The 19313-nt window shown below is 35.3% G+C and overlaps 1 protein-coding gene across 2 annotated transcripts in view; it reads right to left on the reverse strand.

Moving 5' to 3' along the window:
• Positions 1-1650: 1650 nt before the first annotated feature.
• The window catches only part of LOC128873425 (protein cortex-like), a 355555-nt gene continuing 337892 nt past the window's right edge, over positions 1651-19313 (reverse strand). The window contains exons 2-8 of one of the 2 annotated variants that reach the window (XM_054117008.1): positions 15024-15242; positions 6753-7026; positions 5713-5871; positions 4845-5007; positions 3759-3966; positions 2831-3149; positions 1651-2008 (exon numbers count right to left, since the gene is read on the reverse strand). In XM_054117008.1, coding sequence (XP_053972983.1) covers positions 1857-2008; positions 2831-3149; positions 3759-3966; positions 4845-5007; positions 5713-5871; positions 6753-7026; positions 15024-15242 — 1494 coding nt within the window. In that variant the 3' untranslated portion in view covers positions 1651-1856. Of the gene's footprint in view, positions 2009-2830; positions 3150-3357; positions 3534-3758; positions 3967-4844; positions 5008-5712; positions 5872-6752; positions 7027-15023; positions 15243-19313 lie in introns of those variants that run through there. The other variant, XM_054117009.1, reaches the window with a different exon arrangement.

Raw genomic sequence — 19313 nt, forward strand, 5'->3', positions numbered from 1 at the left:
CTAAAGTCATGGCTCAGACATTGCCAAATGTAATTTTTCCATTTGCTACAGAGAATAATATAAAAAGATATATGAAATGTAATAGAAGAGGTAATGTCCTTGAAAAAAGTAAAACAAAAGAATAGAATTAGAAAACGAATTCTTCTTTTACGGCAATCCTTTTCAAAAATCATAGAAATAATGTCCTAAACAATTTTCATATCATGAAAAACAGAGAGATATTCAACTTCGACACCCTGTATATCGTTTGCAAAATCAATATTCCGTTGCCGTTCAAGCAAGATAAATGTGACTCGTGATTTGTGTAGAATATTAAATTTTACATTAAAGACAGTCTGTGGATGAAGATCAATTCCTGGCATCTCCAGTTGATAATACATACACATATCGCCATATTGCCAGGTGATAAGCCTCGGCTTATCCTCCTTGCGATCTAAAACCGCTGCGAAACGGGCCAGGGAAAATTTAAATTGCCCGCGATTCGACCATTAACCGTCCTTAATCGTTGCCACTCTATAATCACTTTACGAAATGACTCTCGGCATCAAGCAACGCGTAATTTTGTACACAGCTGAAAATTATTCGACGTCACAACGGAACGTGTGGGATCAAGATACGGTGAAGCGAGAATGCGAGAGTGTCAGGTCCTCGCACCAAAATGTGTTCCACGAGTTAATGGTATTATTAAAAAATTTCTCTCGGGCGAAAGCATAATGCGATAAATATGCAAGATACGAACCGCGCCTATGAAAGACAATTTTCTCGCTTAGAAACCTGAACGGACCAGTTTCTCCAAACCATCATGACTGTCTTATGTACGCAGTTTAATTTATTAGTTATGAGGAATTATGTAGATTCAGTGTCCAATCAATTATGAAGCTAACGGAGCATCAACTTCAAGTCACCGCGTTGAATCAGTTTTATTTTTGTATCGAAACATGTAATTAAAAGTTCATGTACAGACCATGCCTAGTTATTTTTATTTATCTTGTACCTGCCAGCTTTTTATTCAGTTAATTACGTTTGATCTAGATAATGCGGTGGTTCGTGTAGATAACCTCCTAACAATATGTATGAATTTTAATGTCAGCTACGAGATGCGATGGACAAATGTAATATGCAATATGCAAAATGTGGTATGCAATAATGAACGATAAAAACCATAACTTAATAATTTCCAGAAAGAAGACCTTGGGAAAAGAATTTGCTGCAGTGTACTGGCCCCTTTAAACCATTCCCATTGAAAATAAAATTTTAGTAACAAATATTGTTTGAATCGATTCAAGAAATTAGCTTGAAACATTCCTAAATATTGGATAAAATATCGAGTACTTCAAAACTTAAGTTTAGTAAACGATATTTACGATAAATTAGGATTTTAAGCACAATGATCTATAATCTTCTGACATTATTCTGAAAAGTACAACATAATCGTAATCCGAAGTCTGTACTATATGTATACTGATTGAATATAGTTTTAATTGAAGGAATTATAATTAAGTTATAAATCCTAAATTAGTCTTTTTAAAATACCATCTTACACTATGAGAGATTAATAAATATTCTGACTAACAGGTGTTAAGCAATACATGAAGAAACAGGGATGAAAGAACCTAACGTAAGAATGGAAAAGAAAAAACGCAATTGCAATTAAATAACCAATATATTTAGAAGGATTAGTACTTTATATCACAATATTCTAACCAAAAAGTTTACGTCCTGCGAAAACAAAATGCGATAGAATAATGACGACAAAGTACAAAAATTAGTGGATAATATGCATGCGTATAATACAAAGCAAATAAATAAATATAACAAAATAGAAGAATAATATTCGTTGTTTATACATGGCGGATCTACCGTATGGTAAAACGACCGAATCCTTTGGAACCTGTGACTTTTGCACACTCTCGAACTGCTGCGCGTTCGCGTTGTTTACGCTGTTGTTGATGACAATTCTCGTTGCCAAAGAAATTCCAGGTCGAGAAAAAATCGGAGCCATACGTCGCTAAGAAAGATACATGTTTATTTGATCACTTCCCTCATATCAAAAGATTACGAATTTTTGACAACCACAATAAAATTTGAACAGTATTACGTCAACTACAGACAAATACAACATGATAACTCAAATATAACGGTGTTAGATACTAACAGTATGTTTGTTCACGAACAAACAAATTTCACCCAGAATATTAACTGTACAGGATGATGAATATTCGTGCAACATAATCTCTAGTAAGGTAAACAACTTCAAATTTTTGCGATATAAATCTACTTTAATTCTCGTCTTGTCTCGATGCTAATAAGTCTTCTGTAGCGATTCGGTGTGACCTGTCACGTAGCATGGCTGTTTAAAGACATATTTGTTTTCGAGCAAATGATAACAAATGAAAGAAAACCTTCATTTTTTAGAACTAATCAACACTGACTGGGCATAGTTTTCATCAAATTTTAGTATTTCACAACTGGTCATGATATTTGTGTTTATTTAAATGTACGTTTCTATCGACAAAGGGCAGCTCCAATTGTAGTCATGCATAGAGAAGATGTACATTAATACATACATAGAAATAAACATTAATAGTGCTAAACCTATTAATTATTTTTCTAAAAATCTAAGAGTTAATGTACATTACAATGTACACCAGGTTTGAGTAGATTAACTTATATTTAAAGATCTACATCAGACTGACCCTTTAACCGCACAAAAATAACAGAAGGTAATTAGAATAAGGTCCGAATATTTGATCACACGTGACACGGACACTTCAACGAAATGGAATTTTTCAAGGACAAAACAGTAACAGACGGAATAATTGTCACGTACCTAATTTCGTGTGGTCTGCGTTCCACATGATGGACTTGACCAGAACATTCCTCTCCAGCGGCAGAGCATCCACAAAGCGATCGAGTCCCGCGAGAACCGGCATGATGGTATATTGTCTCTCGTTTAACCAGTAGGACCAGTGAACGACTAACTCGCCGCTGAGCTTATTCCAAGCCAAGTTCTCTACGGCACCGTAAAACTCGACAAGACGATAACTCAGTGACTCACACTTGTTTATATTCCAGAGTGACAGCGAAGCATCGCCCAAGCCACCGCCTGTGCATAATAAGCCGCCATCTTGGGGGTGCCAGGCCAACGCCTGAAATAGGTGTATTTATCGTTAATAACTCTGGATGTACAGTAGAACCTCTATTATGTGAACGTTCTATTATATAACCAAACTAGGATGCGAACATTTTATTATACTAGGGCCATTCAAATATAAACCGGAATTTTTGTACACAACTTTATTGGTAATAGACACGAATACAAACGGAATGCCTTATTTTTCTACGTACTTTTCATTAACAGAAGTCATTTTCTTCGTTCAGGGATTAGATAGGAAGCTTTCTAATTCCCTTGGCCGGGGCCAGAATGAAATTTTGGAATTATCCTCGACTGGATAAATGCAATGGTTGGGTCCTGATTTTCTTGCATTTATCCAGTCTTTGCTGTACTCAGTTATTCGAAACTGGTTGTCACCCTATCGGTTCAGATAAATGGAGTTCTACTGTATATTATTTAATATTACGTTACTATATGTGTATATACAAACGTACACGTGTTAACATACATATTTCTATTTATAAAATAAAATACATTACTAAAAATGTCAAATTCTTTTACAATATTCTCTATCATAGACAAGACATGCTTTTCCTTACGGTGTATCCAAACAAATTATTTTTCATATACGAACTTAACTTACTTTTATAGGTTCGTAATAAGTAATGTCGAAATATGGTTTGAGTTTTGGCCACAAATAAATGCGAAGAATCGAGTCCATCGAGGACGACACGAGGTATCGACCGTTGGCCGAAAAGGCAAGCTTTAATATCGGCGTGGTGTGTGCGAGTAACACGTTGATAAGCTTACCAGTCGTCGCCAAATAAACCGAGATTAGTCCTGCGCAACCTCTGGAAAACGACATAAAATAATTTTTCAGCTTCAGTTTTGTCATTGTGCAACTTAATCGCCTAATGAATCGAAACAAGATTTATTTATCAAGGGAGCAAATCATCATAATATTTTTTAAAAACTGATTTCTTTTTCAACTTCTCGAAAGATACATAATTCAATTATATTTTATCAATATTTTAAAAAGAAATTCTCTATAATAGCTACAGTTAGAGCCATTCTGTTCTTTATTGAGCAATATTAATACAAATAAACGTTATCTAATCGTTATTATTAGACATTGTATATGGCAGTAAAATAATTCCTCGCCTTAGTCACGTTGTAATGATTCTGATTCTTTAAAAAGAGGTATGATATTGAAAATTATAAGGTACGTTTTAGAAAACAATTAATATTAAAGACTCTCAACGAATCAGTTTGTTCTTGAGAAATAGTTTAATACGTAATAACAAAATATTTAACTAATACAAGTTTGTCAACTCTTCCCTTATCCATTTATCAAACGTTTTGAGCTCAAATAAACGGGGAAATGGATCAACCGATAACGTATTCGATGAAACATTGTGAAATAATGGGCCACTGCTGTGACACAAATCGAATTTGGATAAATCGAATAGTCTTCATTCGCACTGATTTAATTTGACAACGAATTACCATTTTCAAAGCGTAGAACCAGCTGAACGCATTGATTAAGGCATTTTTCTTGAGGCAAACACACGGCCCATAAATGGACGCAACAGCTACATCAATAATGTTTATCAAGCAGCATCTGAATGTAATAAACCGTTGCTATCGCATGCAAACGATAAGAAGTTATTGATGTAATTCTCGTTTATCTCGTTCACTCGACGGCAACTACGCCCAAATAAATACTCACGTGACAATGTGTTGGTCGTCCTTTGACCAGCAAACGCAACGAACGTAACACCTGCAATTGCAGTTGGCTATGCCCCGACACTTGGTACTCCAGATTATTTTTTTGGTATGTATGCAGATCACCTTTATGGAGGACGACAACGTGCATATGACCAGCTTGTCACCTACCGAGAATACAAGTGGATCCATATTTTAATTAATATTTACATGTATTGGAATTAATTATCTCTGAAACATTCAGGTGTCAACTGTGTATTAACACGTTCAGTGCCATGTCAGTCACCAGCGACTGACAATATACAGGGAAGTCAAAGCCGGCGTGGCCTTTTGCGGGACAGGGTTCCAAAATTTTGCGGGGCCTGAATTTATATTCAAATCCTACACTTAAATTTTACAACGAGGAATTATTTATTTACAAATGCTGTTACATATTATATATTTTTTATAAGATGAGTATTAAATAATCATATTTTGATGATTTTTGTAACTCCTTTAGACTGAATCATCGCTACTAAAAAAATGTCTTGCATCTGTTAATGGTATCATCATTCTGTAAAGAGTTAATCAAAATCGGTGCCTTTTAATTGGGTAGTTTTCGTAGACCGCTGGGCCTGCCAAAACGCGTGAAAGGATTCTTTATCTTACAAAAATATAAATTATAATAAATATACAAAATTCTAAATATATCTTTCAGCATTTTATTCTAACAATTATGAGATACATCTAAGTCACTGGATTGAGGAATATGTATCACAGTTGCCGATACGTAGATGAAAATTCAAACTCAATCATTATTTAACAATTTAGCAATATTTAATTGGCTCCAGCTTCTAATAATATTACAAGGTATTACATATGGATAAACAAACCTGCATGATTCCAGGTCAGTGCACATAGGTTCCCAGATGTCACCTTATCGAGAGGGTTCAATTGACCAGACATACTCGAGTCGAAAAATAGTACTGATTCCCAAGTCGCCGTTGCAATTATGTTTCTTGAACTCCAGTCGATTAATCGGTACTCGGATTCTTGAAAATAAAAAAGTATAATAAACTTAAAAATGAAGTATTTCCCGTGATGGGCGGTTTTTAAATAGACTTTTATTTCAGTCAAATTTCGAATTAACTTTTCTGAGCAAATTCTGCTTCCATATTGGAATGGGAGTTACAGTAAAATGAAGTTATTTAAGAATAACGAGTCCAATAATCTTTATCCACTTAGGATTTTATTCAAGTAAATTGACAGATAAAAAGTGGAACGAAACAATGTATCATTTTATCTTTTAAATAACAAATAAACTTTTATATAAATTATTCTAATTTGAATAACGCTACTCATTTATTTGCGAGTAACGAATAATTCTTGATCGAATAAAGTCGTTATTCGTTATTCGAGTAAATCTTGTGAATACATCCGTTATTCTGTAAACGTGACTGACCGAGTAATGTATCAATTATAAAAAGTACCACGTAAACATTAAGGTAAATAAGTGACGAATAAATGTGCCTAGAAACTTATAAATGTTCTGTAATACTGCACAAACATTTACAACAAACAGAAAATTAAATACATTATACGTATTTACTACTGATGCAAAATTATTTATCAGAAAATGCACTATAAAAATTCCTGAATACTCCGTAATCGTTCATTTGAATTAATCAAAATTTATTACAGATAGAAAAACAAGTATACATATTTCTATAAAATACTTTATTATAAATTATACACTTGAAAATTGTGAAAGCAGTATTTGTCGTAAATCAAAGAGAAAATTGAACGTTGGAATTTTCTATTTAAGAAAACTTGAATCTAAATGTTTGCAACGTTAAAGCTGAAGGACGAAAAAGATATACGCTTATCGAAGAAAAGATCTGACTGGATTATAGATATTTATTTAAATTCTTACGTAGTGATCTCTCTATTCCAGGCAATTCTAATATGGCGTCCATAGAGTGTATTAGAGGTCTCTTTCGTGGCTTTGACTTCCACGTTCCTTCTTCAATGTATTCCTCGTCCCACACGTCATTACTGCAGCCTGCTAAGTTCCCAGGTAATTTGTTTTCCGAGCATAAGTGGTTGCCATGCAGTACTCCTTTCTGTTTTAGCCCTGGTATAACGTTTTCTTTCACCATTAATTCGTGGAACATCTTCTTTCGCCAGGTTAACGGCAGATTTTCCATCTAAATCGTTTACCAACAGTTAGATAAATTCGGTTAATTTAATTCAGTCTGGAAAAAGTGGTTTTATATTAAGGTAGTAAGATGCAAGAATGCTATCTAAATTATTCGATTCTATACGGTCATTTAGGGACACCGAGGTCTCTATCTCCGGGTCTCCAGTCGCAGCAACCTCTACGTGGTGAGACCTGGTAATCGGTATTATTCGTGACGAACAATCGCACGTCGCGAGTAATATCGAGCTAATGGCTGCGAACTTGTAAAGTGTAAAGTGTAAAGTATAAAGTGTAAAGTGGAAAATGTAAAGTGAAATTAGATTTAGAGTAGTCAAGCGAACGATACGCGGCCATAGGATGAAACACTATGTGTTCGAGGTTGACACCTCCTTCGATGTAGATTTATCGTATAGAAATTTGTTCATTTACGGAGATTTTACTGTAGTAACAAAAAAATGTTCCGTTTCAATTGGCTCTTAATGATTCACAAATCAATGAAGGGGTTTTCTGAGAAAAAAATTTCCTGTCGCGGGAAATCATTAAGTATGGTGCCGCAGGTGGCGGTTCGCTATTAGTTAGTCGTGAGATATCCTGTCACTTGATTTTCAATCTTTTCAACTCTTGGGTGTGCACGAAGTCTGTAAATTTTTTTTATCACACATATCCATTTTAATAATTCGATGGTAGATTTTTCAAGTTTTTACAAATTTTTTTAGGAAACCTTGAAGAAAAAATTGATGCACAACGTCCAGTAATAATTCTATTTATTTCATATTAGCATTTACGTTTCAATTACTCATCGCTGTGTATATTAAAATAACATTACACTTATACTTACATACTTGTAAGTGTCAACCACGAGTGCGCTAATCAGAAAGCAAATACTAAAATTCCTTTTGAAAAATTCTTTAATTCACACATCATCTCTTCTTTACAGAGTCTAGAACAAGAACGCAAACACGACTTATCTGGTACGTTAGCGATAACTAGTTAATTCTTCTTCATTTTCTCAAGAGGTCACGAGCTTAATTAGAAACAGATTTATCGCTTCTGGGGTAATTACGTTAGATCGATTAGGTCTTTAAACGTGAAAAATTGGAACCACTAACGATCGGCATCGTTGCTGATCGCAACGATCGTTTATAACGTATTCATCGAAGAAGAAGATTCAACGATGTGATAATAATAGTATTTAATAATAATTACGGGATTCAAACGGAAAAGGACTGTACGTATGAGGTGATAATATACAAGAGATATGAATGTTTAATAACATGTGATAAGGGTAGTACGCAAACTGTAACTTTAGTTGTCGCATGAAACTTAGCGAAGATGAAGATCGTTATCAAAGTAATATAATCCGATCAAAGTTTGAGGCGATCTCGGCCAGTAGACGTAGCTGCGTTTAAAAGTTTCTTTGTACTTCAACGTGGATGGAATAACCTGTTGCATGATTGAAGGTTATTCATGGATAAATTTAACCTTGAATGACCATGTATTCTAGGTCGATAGATTCGTCTCAACGTCAGCTTTCGTAATGTCTAAACAAAATCTCGTGGTTGAATTTAAAAATATTGCAGTGACCCTGATGCAACCTCATTACCTGGACCATAAAAAAAAACAACAGTCATATAAGATAGGCCACCTCGAACATTCTAACTATTCACTGTACAATTTTTTGTATCCACGATAGTTTAGGCATTTTTGTTCTGTAACAGTTTAGTTGCCTCACTCTGTATGCACATACATATATATAATTCGCTTTCCAGGCTTAGAATTAAACGATATTTTGATTAAATTGTGTACATGCTATTGCCCTAAGAAAAATTTACATTTATTGTTCTAAAACAAAGAGTCTATATTTAATTTCATAAAAAAGAAACATTGAAAGAATATTCCGTATTCAATTTCATCGAGTACTATATTAATAAATATTATGAATCCTAAAATAAGTACCGAAACATCACATAATATTTAAGTAAAGTTCCGAACATGTTATTGCTTTAGAAGAATGTCAGGGAATTAACCTATATTCGGTTTCTTCAAGTCCGTGTCCGCACTCACTTTCGAGGCGTAGAATTACTGTACCTATATCCTCGATTCCCGTGATCCTGTGATCCTTCAACTATCTCGCCGACTTCCTTGTCTGCTTTCATTATGAAAGTAAGCCGTGTTACGCAATTATCGCCATAAATCGCACCGAGGAACGTCGTGCATCAATGAAGCTATTCATAGCGATCCATTAGGTATACAAGAGTAAAATAAAGCAGCCTGGTCGGATGTCAAGCAAGGAGGTAGCGGACAGGCTCGCCTACGAAGACGTGCGAGAAAAAGGATTAAAGGATGAAGGTAGAGGAAACGCGGACCTTGTTACCATACTGTTGCGAGATATTATAGTAATGTTGTCCGTTATGAGCAGGAAATTATATCCTGAAGCTGCGTTTGTTTGAAGATTTCTGATTTACATTTAATTACGGGTTTTCTTTGTATTTCGACTATCCTCCGCGTTAAGATGCCGCCGTGGGGTAGTTAAGGTACTCTGGTAATGGAAACTAAAAGAGGAATATAATTGAATTGATAATTGAAAGCAACACATTCACTGAAAGTGCGCGATTAAAGGTTTTAAAATTATTGAGTATAGTAAGATATGCAACAAATTCTAATTTTCAATAATATTTTGAATAATATACATGTATAAGGAAACTGTATGCGAATATGAAATCAAATGCATCAGTAGTTTTCAACATTAAACGATGGTCAGCTGGAAATGTGCTTTTTGGAGTAAAACCTGATTCAACGACATGCTTTACTATTTTTGAACATTAACTTTACACGGTATACTATAGAGGTATACTATAAAGGTAAGCGGAGAAAGAGATGGAGGCGTGGTAGCATAGAACGAGTGGGTCTTGCAACTATATTTCTTCTAGATATTATAATAACGTTGTACATACGTTAGAAGGAGGACATTATATTCTAAAGCTCCGTTCATTCGATGATTTTGAGATTTATGTTTAATTACGGGTTGTCTTTGTTTTTCGATTTTCCACGCGTCACAATGGCGCCAGGATATGGTTAAGGTGCTTCAGCAGTAAAAAGTAAATATCGATGATTCGATTAAAAGAGGAGCGTGATTGAATCGGTGACTGGATAAGAATTTCCATTTTTTTTTTGCACAACCTTCTATTTTGTTTTCTTTCATAAAGGCTGCTTTACGAATGGGTGGAGCTAATTACTTTCGTCCTGTTTATGACGACGGTAATCTAGTGAGCGTGTAAAATTTCAATAGCCCTCAATGACAATGTTTCTGGTTTGCTTAAGATTGATGCATAAAACAGAGTAAGGGTTCTGCAAAAGAGGCTTTAGAATTTCTTCAATTTCTTAGTTGAATTAATTGCTTATAGGAATCAAACTTTAAAAAACGAAAGAAATTCGATTCCACCAATCTCTCTTGCAGACGAACAATCCTTCACCGCGAGTAATAGCGAGCTAATCGGCTGCGAAATAGTATTAAGATCTTTAAATATGAGAATAAATGTTACGCTATAAGATTATAAGAAAATTTGTTCTTTGTGTACATTAATATACTTGTTGCGCCGGGGGGTTGAAGCACGAGAATTCATTTTAGTTAAATATACAGTTTATTAACAAACTATAACTTTTAAACAATTTAACGATAATATAACGATAATCTTCTCTCTTTGAGTTCTCGAATCGCTCTCTACTATTTTAAAAGTTTGCCGCTTCCTGGCAATCGGAAGCGCGGGAACTCGTTTCCGCAACTTCACATCGTCGCAACATCTTCATACCATCGCGACGATGTAACTCAGATCTGAGTGCGGCATCTTCATACTGTCGCAACACTACTCCCCACTCTTCAGAACGGTCGTCCCGACCACTGCAAATTCAACTTGGACTGTTACAAGTCCGAACAGCTCTGTCTGCAAAGGAGGTCAACTAACAAACCAAAACATTAACCTGAGTGGTCCTTTTACAGACAGTTAGCGTCTCGACATTTGTCCTTCGTCTCAAGGAAAAACCACTCAAAAACCTTGAGCCAGACGCTATTATTTATCTTTCAATCAGAATTTGAAAGCATCTTCAAGAAAAAGAATAACATTTTGACGGCTCCTCGCCCTTCCTCTTGACTCTTGACTCTTGAGACTTGCACGCTTCTTTCTTGAAGACTTCTCGGGTGTTCCCGTGTTTCAACACCCTAGTCTTCTGCGATGAGGTGTCCCCTTCTTTGGCGAAGATGTCAATTTCCATTCTCCTCAGCAAGTTAATCGTGAATCGTACCGAGCAAGACGATTCACATGAACAACCTTCGGTTTAGACTTGGAAAAACGAGTAATCCGATAAACCAACTCATTTAGACGATTTTTCACTTCGTAAGGTCCTTCCCAATCGGACTGAAGCTTTGGACATTTTCCTTTCACTCTTCGGGGATTGTATAACCAAACCTTCTCTCCCGGAATAAAGGAAATAGGGTTAGAATGTAAATCGTACCGTGATTTCATCTTTTCTGAACACAATTTCATACGTTGGCGAACGAAATGATGTATTTTAATAATCTTCTCACGTGTCTCCTTAATGTAGAGATTTTCCTCCTTCTGTTCAAATGAAGCTTCTATCAAAAGATCAAGTGGAAGACACAATTCTCTACCGAAAAGAACCATAGAAGGACTATTTTGGGTAACTTCATGGCTGGATGTACGATACACCAGTAGAAACGTTGGAATCCACTTGTCCCAATTTCTTTGATGATCTGAAACAAACTGAGACAAGTATTGCAATAAGGTCCGAATCATTCGTTCCACGAGTCCATCCGACAGGATGTAAAGGAGTTGTCCTTGTTTTCTTGATTCCCAGTATCTTCATCAATTCCTTGAAGATGGTGGATTCGAAACTCCGACCCTAATCAGAGTGTAACTCTAAGGGAACTCCATGTCGACTGATCACCTCTCTCAGAAGAATTCCTGCAATTGTCGTCGCTTTTTGATTCGGTATAGGAAATACTTCCGGCCATTTCGAAAAATAATCAACAACAACCAGCGTAAATCTGTTTCCAGACGAAGACCTCGGCAAAGGGCCCACAACGTCGAGCGCTATCCTTTCAAAAGGTGCTCCAACGTTATATACCTTCAGGGACCCTCTTCCCTTTTCCGTGGGGCCCTTCTTCGCCAAACAGCGCTGACACTGGCGACACCATTCTTCAACATCCCTTCGATGATCAATCCAAAAGAATCTCTGTCGAACCTTAGCAAGGGTCTTCGTTACTCCAAAATGTCCTCCAGAAGGTGCGTCATAACACTCTCGAAGCACTTCTTCGACTTTACCTTTTGGAACAATACATAATCTACTAACTTCTTTTCTATCCACAGATTCCCATCTTCGGAGTAGCAAGCCTTGGTAAACTTCCAAAGAATCCCAAATTTTCCAGGAAAACTTCACTCCAGAAGAAAGAGCTGAAACTTCTTTCCAAGTTGGTTTATTTCCATCCTGCTTACGTTTTCTAATAAAGTTAATATCCTCATCTTCTTCTTGCGAAACAATCCATTCGTCCAAAGTCATTGGTTTACAAATAGTCCTGAAAACATGATGTTCCTCTTCATTATCCTTTTCTTCCAGACGAGTACAACGTTTGCATTGCGAAGTTTCAAGGGTCTCCTGTGATTACATTCACACAAAGATTCATTTAAATCAGAATTTTCAGATTCAGAAGCTCCTCCTGTTTGACATTTTTTTTTTCAAAATTCACTTTATACTATGTAAATTTTACACGCTAAATTTCTGAAAAACTTCTACGAAAATTAAGGAAGAATTGTCTCACTGAAAGTTGTTTCGACCGCGAACTTCCTTTAATGCTTTTGAATGGTGACAGTAAAAAGCATCGTTAGCTGGCAATTACTCATTTGCAATTAAATGTTAATGAACGGTAATAAATTTTCGGCTTTTTGATAGATTAGTAGGCATTGGTGAATCCTACTATGCATCTGTACGAAATTTGAAAGAATCTCTGTGACATTCAGCCAAATTACAGCGATTAATATTTTTATATTATATATTTATATTTTAAAATGGTGAATAATTAAGCTACAACCCAATACGATTATAACTCGCATTCCTCGTTAAATTTAAGTATTTGTAATTTTTCATTAAATCAAAGCATATATTAATTACAAGTTGCTTCATCTGCCAATCGAAGGCAAACGCAGTCTTGGCAAACAGAAAGTTTCAACGAAAACACGATCTCCAGTGCAATTTCGTTAAATGTCGACGAAGCAAAATTAAAGTTCTAATCAAGGCACAAATTGCTGGTCGTGTAAACCCTATTATACGATTAAGTGGTGCGTTTAATGAATATTCATTGATCCATAATTTCTTTTTCCCTCCCTCCGTGAAACTCGAAGTATTTTCCCAGCGTCTAAGAACAGTAATTTCCTCGCGGTAACCCGCTTCCCCCCCATGATTTCGATCTTATTTCTATCGATTATCGAAGATTACATGCTCTGATCGATAAACACGAACAAGATATACGTGCCCACATCCGGACAGCCTTTATGCTAATTCGACGCTTGACGCATGAACGTTGTTTCAACTACCGTTCAAGAATTTCTGGCGTGCTGCGCAATCAAAAATCGCTTAACGCTTATGACAGCTGCTTTAATCGCTTTTCAAGCTGCAAACCAACTTTTCAATCGATGGCCACAGACCTTTAGAATTTTTAAAATTTCAAGAATAGTGATAGAGCGATTCGGAAGGAATTGCACAGTTTTACGCACTTTTTTCTCTATTATTCTTGGAATATATATGAATGTTGCAAATAGAAAACATGCGTTTATTTTTCTATTTTACTGTACTCAATCTACGTTTTAGCAACGCTTTAGGGATGTAAAAAGAATAAAATAGGAAGGTATATATGTACATATACAGTAGTGGATATAGAAATGTTACCGCCTTAAAAAGTTAATTGCCAAACTAAGTTTTGTGAAAATTTAATGTAGTTATAATTTTTTGGGGGATGATTAGAAACTATTTAATGTGAGAGTCGTCACAGTATATATTGTAAAAACCTTATCAGAACCAAAGCTGTAAATTCTTAATTACCACTAGGTAATGATTACTTTGAGCAAATAACTAAATAATTGCCATTACAATTACTCTGTCGCATGTAATGGCATTTGCAATTATTCAACCACCACCAGTAATCCAATTACTTTTTAATAACTACTTTCTGGGTATTTATAAGTAATTATTAAAAAGTAATTGAATTACTCAGCAATTAAAAAAAGATATTGCATAATTACTAAAAATAAAGTAATCAAGAATTATTTAAGTAACTATTTCCTAATTCAAAAGTGATTATTCCAAATTATAATGGGTACAAAAGTCATCATCACTTTACAGCTCTTACCAGAACTCAAGTATCTTCTCCAGATTTATTTTCTCTAATATCTTACTTTCAGAATTAATTTTTTAAATTTTGGTGAAAAGTCCTATTATACATATACGCATGAAGGACCTGGTGGGCATAAAAACTATCAATATACGTGATTCACCTCATATCCACATAAGCAGTAATGATCGTTTATCATTTTAGGCATTAAAAAAAACATAATGTATTATAGTAAATTCAGTTAGTGTAGATAACAGCTACAAATGAATTACATTTTACATTTTGCAACGTACGGTTACTACAGTATGTACGTAATATGTATTAAGGAGGGACACCACGTTTCAAAATGGAAAAAGTTGTCTATAAATTGTCTACATATTTATTACAAGCAATTAATTTAAACAACGTTCTTTCTCAAGTTATTTTTGTTTAAATTGCTTACATGTTATTGCTCTAAGCCAAGAAATCCACATTTACTTGCACAAGACAAACGTTTTGTAGTCACGGAACTCGGAATATTAAAATAACAGTAGAATTAATTGAAAGAATAACACAACGGAGTGGTATAAAAACACTAATGTATTATAGGAATGATATAGTTATACCTCTTCGAACACGTTGAGTTCATTCTCCTTTGCTAGGTCGGGTGGGTTCTTCTTGGTTAGGGCGTAGTGCGACGCCTCCGCGTTGAATTTGCATCTTGGCACTATGAATCTGTCCTCTGAGTATTGTCTTCGGCACTGTGGTGGGAATTTTTTATCAATTGCCGAGACATTCGTTAAGACAGACTGGTAATTTGAAGTTGGTAACTTTGACAGATCATCCTGGAAATGAAAAAAACAAATCTGTTGATGAAAAATGCTAAGAACTATAAGATAAAAGTGAAATTGAAATTGTAGTTTGTTAAGTAACTCTTCGCTCTCGAAATCATCTCGTTTCAAAATGTCCAGATAGGACTCAAGTCATATGAAATAGTACAAATAATTGTTATAATAATTTATATAATTTATTATTTATCACAATGGTACATAGTTTATATGCATCTTTAGACATTGAGGAACATATTTATGACAAGGTATCAACATTTTATATTATATATTTTTCTAATGTGATAATATGTATAATAGTCAGGCATATACATCGAAAGTTCTGCTTTCTAGGGTATAGTCTTAGGCTTACTTGTTTATCTTTTAAAATGATATCATTTTATAATAAGTATCCTTATACCCTTATTTTTCTTGTACAAATGCTCTTTTAAAATATTTTCTATGAAACTAAATAAGCCTAATAATTAATATTTCAAAAGAGAAGACAAGATCACACATTTCATGTGTCACGTATTATAGTACGTGAAAGAAATAGAGATTTCCTAAATAAAGTTAAAGGAGACTGACTCTATCGTTTCTTAATTACAAAAGTTACAAATTTAATAGATTTTTTAACAAAAAATGTCTCTACGTTACGAGATTAAATTTCTAATAATCCAAGGGAAGAAGAAATCTTCTATTAATCTTTAAATTCCACAAGTCTTGATCTTCCAGTCATCATCTACAGATATTCTACCTAGATGTTGCTACAGTTATGAAATCAATTGGTTAGGGCTGCTCGCTATTCAACCCTTTAACTTATATTCACTTTGCCAAACAGGAAGAAAAATGTCGCTCCAGACGTAAAGTTTAGAATTTGACCTGTCTTTCAAGAAAGACGAGAGATAAGATGTGCTGCTCATATTATGCTCGTCTAGTCACATGAAGTTCGAAGGGGTCATATTTACACCGACTTACCCTTGTACGGCCAGCGAACATCTGGTCTTGACTAGGTTACCTAACCAGTGATGAATAAAAGAAGAATCTGAACCTGTTTTTGCATACCTCTGCCTAGACATATACCAGGTACACAATTCTGAAATCCTTATTCTTTTAGGTGATTCCTTGACCCTTGAAGGGTTAGTGTGAACGGTAGACTATTTTTCAACGAGTATCAGCCCTTTAATCAATGTAGCACATAACTGTGGTCCTCAACCTTGAAAGGTACAAGAACGACTATACTTTTAAGTAAATATAGATAATAAAACTATAACAAAGTGGCAGAAGATATTTCTTTGAAACGACAGAACAATACTTTCATAATATATCTGACATAATAATTAATTTGTATTAACAGTTCCAGAACATTTTCAACTCCTGTAGTTGATTTTTTCATGTATTTACAGTTCATTTAGAAAGTTTGTTTAATAATAAGAAATTATATTAAGATAATCGCATCATTTTTTAATCATTTTTTTATGTAGTTGTTGCCATTCTTACACAAGGCATCGTTTTAAGTCATTGATAGTTTAGAATTGTCGTCCATTAGCGTATACGGTATTCTCAAGGTTTCTTTAGCAATTTTCGATAACTTTTAAATCACTCTGGCCAGTCAAGAATATTAATTTTTCGATTTGTGAAAAAGATTTACTATTTTTTATGTGGGAATGACACTATTTTGCTGAAATATAAATTTATTTTCGGAAATTCTTATTGTTTGTTTATTTACTCCTGACTTAGGTCTACATATATATTGAACACTATTAATCTTCCTTATTCAACAAACATATAAAAATTAATAGGGTGTGCTATCTTTTTGTTTTTGACTGTAGTACTGCAAATGGTAACGATATCATAATTGAGCACCGACCAACAATTTCAATTAAAAATGCTCGAAGTATTAGATGTTTTTTATTCCTAAAAATTGAGATTCATCCGTTTTGTATAAAAACATCTAGTAGAGCTGTTGTTTGGACAACAAGGCGTTCACGTTTCATCGAATATTATACAATTATACCAATGTTAAAAACACCGTTGCTAGAATTAAAATGCGATTGATGCTAATGAAATATGAGGATTATAACTTGCGCTTGGACTTGCATTTTCAAACGTGCAAACTTATATTTATTAGTCTCAGTGCACCGTGGCGTTCGAGTCTTATCGCGAGAAATTCCTATAAATACACTGGGCCCTTCTTCTGCTGCACGAACGGCCACGAGCAACGCGCTTCTGCCTGGATTTCCGGGACGATACTTTAAACGGGAAAGCAGAAAGGTGGCATCCTAATTCCGAGTTACGATGGCGTTCCCTCGAGGCCGTTCTCTCGGCCGTAACGGTGAACGATCTTCCATTTAAATCGTCCGTATCGCGATTTATTGCTTCTTGCTCCCGGTTCTACGTCATTCGGTTTTCTTTCGGGTGATCGTTGCTGTAATTGGTAGCGCGCAACCACTTTTTCTCGTGGCAAAAGGGCGCCCGCAAATTTCAATTAGCGGTCCAAAATCGAAAAGCGGTTTCAACGCTGAAACGTTTACCGAGTATTTATAAGGTCATCCCGTAAGTTCGCAGTCGACGATCGATATGATTAACTAAGTATACAATGGGTCAGAAAAGTATTTACACAATCAGACTTTTTAAGACAACTGTCTGCAAAGAAGTAGCACGTTGAGGATGCATTCAAGAGTAAATGTTTAAAAAGAGAGGCTTCTTTGGAAATTTAAGAAAAAAACTGTAAGTCGTACAATAATACATGATTTTGTTATATCTGGCAGTACATATTATAAAAAGTAAGTAATAAATTTCTTGTGTAATTTTACTATTAATAGTTTGAGGTGTTTTGATTAATAAATACATTTTATATTAAACATTTTCTAACAAGTAACACACATGTTTCTGGAATATTTTACAAAATATTTTCGCTATGTTTACATAAAATAGGATGTGCAATCTATAGAATGCCCAAAATATATTTATTCTTACGTATTTAATATATTTATTCGAACTAAATATAAAAATGTTGCGGGGTCAGGGGGTTTATCATTTTGATAGGCACTGTAATCATGAACAAATTTTTATTTACTATATCCTCAATATATCATTTCAAGTAGTCAAGTAAATCACGTTAGGGTGAGACCTTCAGATGCGTTTCGTGCAATCTTCTGGACATATTGACTTTGTAAAGGTTCCTTATTAGATCGTTAGGATAGTTCTGCAGTCAAGTTTTATACCTAATGCTTATACGAATTGTGTCGTCAGCAACCAATCTAATTTAGAGATTTTCGCGTATTTCATCATTGTGCACATGTCACGATGCATTGACCACAGTCCTAAGTATAATGGATTATGCTTATTTTAATTTAGTTACGTAGCTTTTTGTTTTTCCATGTCCCACATTTCAATTTCATAGCCAATGTGGGTTTTACGAGTTCTCCATTATGATTACATTTTATGGGAAAATAGCCCAACGGTCTACAGCGTATTCTAATGGTAATGATTAATAATCGTAAATAAAGGATAGCGGTCCATCGTTTAAAAATACAAGAGGAAAGCAACATAGCTCACGCGCGACGACCTGATAGTCCGCGCGTGAAGGATTGCGTCTTAAATGGATAAACCTGTATTCCGGCGGATTTTCCGCGTGAGTAGCGTGCAAGAGCCACGTCCAGGCGAAATCTCGGGCGTTTAATCTCCAGCGCCCTTTCCTCCTGGCGACGGTCTCCGTACAGCTTTATGCAAATGCGTGATGTGCGAGGGGGTTGCAGAGAGGCGGAGATGCCTCTTATGCGACGCGCCGGGTCGCATTATGTGTACCTTTGGACGGAGATGGTGGTTACGTTTCTTCTCTCGCACCCCATAAATTACCAGGCGTACAACATTTAATGGCCCGATGGCTTCGCCAGGGCCAGAATCCTTTGCTTCCTTAACGTCATCGCGTGTTTAACGCCGCGGGGCACTCACGACTGGAAAATACGCCCGACGACTCGCTCATCGACTAGCGGACGACTTTATTTCATTCACTGACTCTTCCAGTGATAAGAGTGACCGTCCAGAGTATGTAGCATGTGTTCGTCATAATTAGACTGCGGATCT

Source organism: Hylaeus volcanicus, chromosome 3, assembly GCF_026283585.1.
Source record: "Hylaeus volcanicus isolate JK05 chromosome 3, UHH_iyHylVolc1.0_haploid, whole genome shotgun sequence".
Taxonomy (NCBI): Eukaryota; Metazoa; Arthropoda; class Insecta; order Hymenoptera; family Colletidae; genus Hylaeus; species Hylaeus volcanicus.